This window comes from Acanthisitta chloris, unplaced genomic scaffold (genome assembly GCF_000695815.1).
Source record: "Acanthisitta chloris isolate BGI_N310 unplaced genomic scaffold, ASM69581v1 scaffold20718, whole genome shotgun sequence".
Taxonomy (NCBI): domain Eukaryota; kingdom Metazoa; phylum Chordata; class Aves; order Passeriformes; family Acanthisittidae; genus Acanthisitta; species Acanthisitta chloris.
In genome coordinates, this window is record NW_008686773.1 from 28,868 (window position 1) to 36,284 (window position 7,417).

Below are 7,417 nucleotides of genomic sequence, written 5' to 3' on the forward strand. Positions count from 1 at the left end.
ATGCCCACCAGACCTCCCTACCACCCTCAGACAGTGCCTGTGCTTTCTCACCTTCCCCAGACTGCCTCTCAGGGGGCAGATTTGAGGAAAAATAAACACACTGCAGCCCTGCTCTGTGACCTGTGTCAGTAGTCTGGGGATAACCACTGGCTGTGGCACTGGGATCCCTTAAACCCTGCCCCAAACTACCTTGTTTACAGGATCTCTCAGTGCAGAACATCTCCTGTCCTAAGGCAGGTGCTCCTGTTGACTCAGGTCCATTGGCTCCAGAGTTGCCCAGTGGCTGTAGGTAGCTGAACAAGTTGTGTGTGATTCCCTGGGTGATGGCCTCTCTCCAGAAGATCACACATTCCAAGGTGTCTCACTTACCTTTCACTCTTGTTTCCACAGGGGTCCTGACTGCTGGAGAGCACAACTTTCCCTTCCAGTTCCTGCTGCCAGGTAAGATGCAGAAAAGTGGCTGAAGGCACTTCTGTGTAAATCTTGATCTTGCAGCTTCTCAAGGTGTGCTGAGCAGGACTTGGGTGGCACAGGCAGGGTGACAGCTGGGCCTGGGGACATGAGAGGGAGTGTAAGGTCAGGCACAGAAAGCAACAGAGCTCAGACATGTGCTCTGTCTCTTGGGCACTTGCAGAACTCCTCAGGTGAGGAGGGGAAAAGCTGTTTAAAGGGACTATACTTCCAGTTCAGAAACACATGGCCTGACTCAGCCTTATGATCCTTTTCTTTCTTGACTCCAGCCTCTGCTCCTACATCATTTGAAGGCCCTTTTGGCAAGGTTCTGCATCAGGTGAAAGCTGTGATAGACACACCTCGCTTCTCCAAGGACTACAAATGCAACAAGATCTTCTATGTTCTCTGCCCTCTCAACTTGAATGACATCCCTGACATCGAGGTAAGAACGAGGAGGAGCATGGCTGGGAAGTGCCAACACTTCAGTGCATTGCTCTCTGAGGAGTCACTGTGGGGTTGGACAACTCTCTGACTATGCAAGAGCAGGACAAGAACTCCTGATCTGTCCTGCCTTGGCATCAGTCCCTGCTCCAAGTGATTTTTTGACTCTTTGAAAGACCTAAGTGAATTTTCAGCATGCAGAGAGATGTGTTGGCTACAGCATCAGGTGCTTGTAGAGACCTGGGTTTGAGGAACTTGATTTGGAGAGAAGAGTGACTAACAGGACAGGAGAACTGGAGGGATGGAGAAGTGAGACCTGTTGTCTATGGTAGTACCATGTTGCTGGTTCTTTGCATCCTCTTAGACCAGATATTTCTGTTTGCTTGTTTCAAATCTCTGAGTGTTTTCCCAGAGGTTCTTTGACTCTCTGGAGCTAACATCTGTGTCTCTGCTGTCCTGCAGCAGCCCAACACTATGTCCATCACCAAGAAGTTCAACTACAAGCTTGTGAAAAGTGGCAACATTATCTTGACTGCCACATCAGATCTGAAGGGCTACATCGTGGGGCAAGCGATCCAGCTCCGCACCGACATAGAGAACAAGTCCGGCCGCGACACGGGGGCTGTGGTGGCCAGTCTGCTCCAGGTGAGCCTCACAGAGGGTGATTCTCTGCCTTGTGCTGGTGCTCCACCCCCCTGAGGCCTCTGTGAAACTGGGGCACTTCTCACCAGTTGCATCTCTGCCGCGTGTGGCTGGGAGGTGGCAGCAAGGAGGCCAAACTTCTGACTGTCTCTTCTTTCTCTACCTTCCTGGGGAAAGACGAGGGAGAACTTGTCTTGCTTATACCTACTCAGTCTATCATGTAACAGTGGGTGTTCCTGCTCCGCAGCATGCCTGTTAGGGTTGTGCTTGTGCTTATTTGGCAAAGCAGTTGGGTGGTTTTGTGTCCTGACTTACACTTGTGGGAGGCAGAAGACCACTTGCAGCCTCTCTGCTAGCTGTATTTTCTCCTGTCTGCACAGAAAGTGGCCTATAAATCCAAGCGCTGGATTTATGACCTGAGGACCATCGCAGAGGTGGAAGGCTCAGGGGTGAAAGCCTGGAAACATGCAGAGTGGAAGGAGCAGATCCTGGTTCCTGCACTGCCCCAGTCCATTCTGCAGGGCTGCAGCCTCATACACATCGACTACTACATCCAAGTGAGTACATCAGTGCTCCTGGGGAGCATCCTTGGGCTAGGCTACAGCTCTGGGCTCAGTTGCTGAGCTCTGTAGCTGTGTGCTGTGGGTGGCCCTAAGCTCAGGTGAACCTTTCCTCTGGTGATGTATAATGAAGACGATGCCACTGTTTTTCCTTCTCTTCCAGGTTTCCCTCAAGTCTCCAGAGGTTTCGGTCACTCTCCCCATTTACATTGGTAACATTGCTGTGAACAGGGTTCCGCTGAGCCCCTCCCGCTCCATCCAGCACGTCCCATCTGTGGTGGTCCCCAGTGCCCCCCCAGAGGAAGAGGAGGCTGCCAGTGGTTACCACCCAATGGACAATATCTCAATCCCCACCAAAAGCCATTCCCAGCAGCAGCCCTTTAGCTACGCCCCAGGACTGAGCTTCCAGGAGATCAGGGCGGACTCGGAGCAGACAGGCTCCCCAAACCATCCCCCCCTCTGCCTGTCCACGGGAGCCACTGTCCCATACTATGCTGAAGGGAATGTGGTGCCTGTCCCCACGGCCAGCTCACTCATCCTGCCTCCAGAGTACAGCACGTGGGGATACCCCTATGGTGAGCAGCTCTCTCCCGGGATCTGCATGGGCTGGTGGGGGTAAAGGTCTCTTATCACCTGCCTCTTTGCTAGCTGTGAGCTGGGTGGGAATCTGGGGATGTCATCCTGCCTGGGGCTGGTGTCAGAGGGATTGAGAGAGCTCTCTGCCTGCTCTAGCCTCCAGAGGAGATCCCTCTTCCAGCTGTAAAGGCTGCTGTCCTTCCCACGTTCACACCCGTGCCTGCCCCAGGCTCGTTGTGAGAGAATCTCCCTGTTCTTAAATGAGGTCTCAGCCTCCCACTGAGAAAAACTCCTTGGCTTGTGGTGAGGCTGGTGGGAGCAGAGCCAGGGAAATGATGTCACTGAGATCTTCTGTCTGACTTGCAGTGGGGCTGCAGCTGGTCTGAAGGCACACTGTGGGGGTGGGAGCTGAGAGACTGTCCAGGGTGGAAAAGCTCAGGGAAATCCCAGTGTGCTGGATTCCTGGAGCCATGCTGGGGTGGCAGGGGCCAGTGGTGTCTGTTAGCACAGTCCTACCCAAATCCACCCATCTGTTAGCACTGGGGTCATGAAGTGACATGTGTCACTTCAGCCCCAGGGTGGGATCACCTGTGATCCAGAGGTGCTGGATGCTTGTGAAAGAAGGGGAGGAGCAGACTGTAAGGAAGAGATTTTGGCCCCTGTAGGCACCAGGGCAGGGCTGGGACTGGCTCACATCCAGTGTGTGCACACACAGACCCTCAGCAGGGCAGGTTGGGGGATCCTGGCACAAAGTGCCTGTGTGTGTGACGTGTTAGTGGTTTGCTCCACTCTGCACCGACTCACACAGACTGGGGTGAAGAGAACCTCCCAAACACACACCATAACCATAACCTCTCTCATTCTTCCTTTCCCCCACAGAGGCACCTCCATCCTACGAGCAGAGCTGCAGCAGTGCCAACTCCATCAGCAATGGCAACTAGCCCTCCCCTGCTTCGAGTCCCTCGGGCGCTGCCCACCCTGGCGCCACGGCTCACCTGCCTCCTGCAGAGTCTGGTACAGCACAAGGTGTCTTCTTATCTCTCTGGCTTCTGCGGGGGGCAACTGGCACATCCCAGCCTGGGCTTATGAAGTCTCTTTCTAGGAACGGGGTAAGAAACCAAAAAAAGGGCAGCCAGAGCAGCCTGCATGTGTGTAGGAGAGGTCTGGGAGACCGAACCATCTCTTGCTGCTGCACCAAGTGCTGGAGAGCTGGATTTGCCCCAGGGATACCCTTGGCAGCAGCCTGTTCCAGTACTGTAGTCAACACTAACTGCTTTACTATCAAAGCACCTGCGATGCCTTATCTGAAACGCTCCTGACTTGGCACGTCCCCACTGTAGGTGAAGGCTGGGCTGTGTGGACTTCCTCTTCTCTTTTAGGGGCCATGTGCTCTCCAGAAATGGTTTTGACAGCCCTTCCCTCCTTGTCCTAATAGCTCCTAAGGGTAGCAGGAGGTTTCTTGGAGTAAGCAGGTTCAGAAGGTCAGGGACTTTTAAAAGCCAAAAGCACAAGCCCTTGCTATGCCTGTGTCGTGAGGGGAGTGACCAGCAGCCTTTGGCCCTCTGGCAGTGGCTGTGAGTGAGAGGAGAGCAGGCTCAGGCAGTGGGGAGCTTCTGGGGACACATAACCCAAGAGGCCCTGGTGAGCTGTGGGGGCACAGCCTGGTGCTCAGGGGGTGCCCACCCCTCAGCTTCTGCCCTTTTCCAGCACAAGCAACTCTCCTCCACAGAGCCCAGGCCCATCCTTGCTCACTGCTAGGCTGCAGTGGTAACAGTGCAGATAACAGATATCCCTGGGATGACAGTGCTGGTCGCTCCGCAAGCAGGGGGATCACATCCCTGTGTCCCATCACCCCTGCAGGGTGTCCTCTCCTCCCAGGCCAGAGTTACATGATGATCAAGTTACAAAAGTCTTTCGCTACCTCTGAGCCTGCCCAAGGGCCCTGTCTGTGGAAGCTCTTCCCTCTGGGACCACTCTCCATGGGGTCTCTCACAGCAGCAGGCAGCACTGCCAACCAGTGCACAAGGCTGCAGGGCCAGGGGCCTGTTCTGGTGCTGGTTTACCACACATCCCCTGAGGCACAGCAGGATGCAGAGAAGAGTGTGTGGAACACAAAGTGCTGCACCTCATTCCAGCCCCTGCTGGGCCTGGCAGGTGGGGGAAGAAGCTGATGGATGTAAACCAACATCTTTCCTTTGTGCTTTTTTCTTTCCCCCTTGTTTAGCTTGTTTAGTATTGACTGCCCAAGCTGAGGAATCCACAGGCTTCAGGCACACAGCCAGGCTGGAATTGTGGCCTTTGTCACCTCTGAGAGTCCCCACACAACCTCAGGCTGGGCAGGCAGTACCTAACAGACCTTTAGGAGCACTTGCAGCCACTGCCTCCTCATTTCAGCCTGCCTCCACACACCCCACAGGCAGCTGGGGGACAGGCCCTGCTTTGCACTCTTCCTTTGCAAATGCTTTTAATTTTCTTTTCTTTTATTTTGGGGGGTTTTTAAAGCATTGAAACTGCTTTAAGGATAGTGTAGCTAAGGTGCTGTTCTGAGCAGTGCTGGCACAACATGCACCGATGCTAATAGAGTGATTGTCATTGTCCCTGAATATATATATATATATATGAGATGAAGTTTTGTTTTTAATGATTGAACTCAGAAAATACAAATTTTAATGCTGTATTTAATAAATTATTCTAAGAGAAATGCCGTGCTTTTTCATCCACGTCTGATGCTCATCCATGTGCCTCTTCATGCCAAATCTAGGAATGCACCTTGTTGATTGCTTACAAAATGAAGCGACTTTCTTTGCTCTCACCAGGAAGGACAGTGACCTCTACCAAGGCAGCTTGGGGAAAAGAAACATGGTGTGATCTGACTGCAGTGCCAGGCTCAGAGTTCCAGAGGGCTGGAGGGAGTTTGGCACCATGTGGGCTTGGCTCTGGAGAGAGCAGCCACAGCTCTGCTGCTTCCCCAGCCTTGTGTCCCAAAGCCAGGGCTTGTCCAAGGGGCACAGGGGTCTTGGGCAGTGCTTGCTGCTGTCTGGAAGGGAGGAAGGGGAGAGTGAGCTCTCCCCTCAGGAGGATGGAGATGGCACTGTCAGGGTCTGGCTGGAAGGGCTGGAGACCACCAGCCTATGCCTCCTTCTAAAGATCCACTTGGAATAAACATTAAAAGCAGAAGAAGGTTCCTCCCCACACCCACACTTTGCTGATCCCATGTCTGAAGCATGTAGGTGTTGCCTAAATGTTGTCATTCAGGTAGCCTGGGGTGTGATCTGTGTCTGGGACACAAGGATCCTTCTTCATTCTCTGCTCAGCTTAGCCTTCTGCCCATCTTGCATGATTTAAGACTCTCTCTTGCCTGGTGGCCTGCCATGAACAGCATTGTTGATCCACAGGGGTCAAAAGCCAGTACAGCTCTTCCCCAGTGCTCTTCCTCTTCCTCCCTGTGTCTTGCCTGGCCCAGCCTGTAGCTCCCGTGACCTTCCTTGCTGTTGGCTGTAGGTATCCCTGCTTTCAGGCCTCAACCCAACTCCCTTCCACACCTCTGGAAAAATTCCTATGAGCTGTCAATGCTTCTGGACCTGCTGGATTGGGCTGCAGAATCCTGACCCAGCCTGGCTCTGGGAGAGGCAGCTGGGACTGGGCTCCCTGCTCCTTGTCCTCCATCCCTGAGGCTGAGCTGCTGGTGATGTGTCCAGCCCACACTCCTTGGCTGGAAAATGGGAATGCTGTTTGGTTGCTGTCCTTCCAGACCCTCAAGGCAGCGTCTGTCCTCCTTGTTTTACCTTCACATTGGGAATGTCTGTCTGTGGTGGAAGCTCTGGAGAGGAGAGCCTGGCTGTACCTCACCCAGCTCCCATGCTCTTCCCTGCCTCTCTGCAGTGCTCCTGTGCATCTAGACTAGCTACAAATTTGTCCTTGGGCACCTCTTGCTGTACATGGAGTTCCCTTTGTAAAGCAAGGAGCAAGTGGGCACACTATTCTTCACCAGTGAGGAGTGTCCATTGCTGTTGGCTGCTGTGGAGGGAGCAGGAAAGAGTTGGAGTTAGACCTTATCCTTTTGGATGCCAAGGCTGCTCCACAGCCCAGGTCCTGCAGAGAGAGGCCTCTCTCAGCCCAGTGAGGTAGCTCTGGCCAAGGTGCAACTGTTTATCACCCCAAGTTTGTCTCCAAGCAGCCTCACTGTTGTGTGAGCAAAGAGAAATAACAGGTGAGAATCTGTGGTTTCCAACAGCCTTGTCTGTCCCAGCACTGCCAGAGAGGTGAAGCCAGACACAAAGAGCTTGGATCATGTTTTAACAGAGCTCTTTGAAATGGCCCAGGACTGCAGGATAGAGGAATGAGTCCAGATCTTCTTGAACTCTTCTGCAGCTGTGGCCTCAGGGCACTGCAGCAGTGAGGTCTGTGGGGTGTACAAGGGGCTGGGGATGAGCACAGTAGGGCAAATCCCAGTGCTTGGGTTTGGGTTTGGGTTTGTCCACTTGTTCTCTCCAGAGAGGATCAACCTCTCTGTCCTCTGCCTCACTGCTGTGTCCCTTCTCTGCAACTTCTCTGGCTTCCACCTCTTGAAAGTCCTGGGAAGCTCCTTCAGGCCCTCTCTCCTCCTCCTGAACTCTGGAATAATGAAGACAAAAGTCCATTTTCCCCTACCCAACTATGGCTAAAATACAGCGCATAGGAATTCATTCAAACTCCTGGCTCAGATTTTCCATGGAAAATACCAAAAATATCACCTGTCCTTTCTT

At 53.2% G+C, this 7,417-nt stretch overlaps 1 protein-coding gene across 1 annotated transcript in view; it reads left to right on the plus strand.

Annotated features, from left to right (window-relative positions):
• ARRDC1 (arrestin domain containing 1) overlaps positions 1 to 3,613 on the plus strand; it is a gene marked incomplete at its 5' end in the record, with an annotated part of 15,747 nt that extends 12,134 nt beyond the window's left edge. Inside the window, 6 exons of the mRNA XM_009080326.1 lie at positions 391 to 441; positions 741 to 895; positions 1,357 to 1,539; positions 1,917 to 2,093; positions 2,260 to 2,671; positions 3,552 to 3,613. Of these exons, the coding sequence (XP_009078574.1) occupies positions 391 to 441; positions 741 to 895; positions 1,357 to 1,539; positions 1,917 to 2,093; positions 2,260 to 2,671; positions 3,552 to 3,613 (1,040 nt within the window). The remainder of the gene's footprint in view (positions 1 to 390; positions 442 to 740; positions 896 to 1,356; positions 1,540 to 1,916; positions 2,094 to 2,259; positions 2,672 to 3,551) is intronic.
• Positions 3,614 to 7,417: the final 3,804 nt, after the last annotated feature.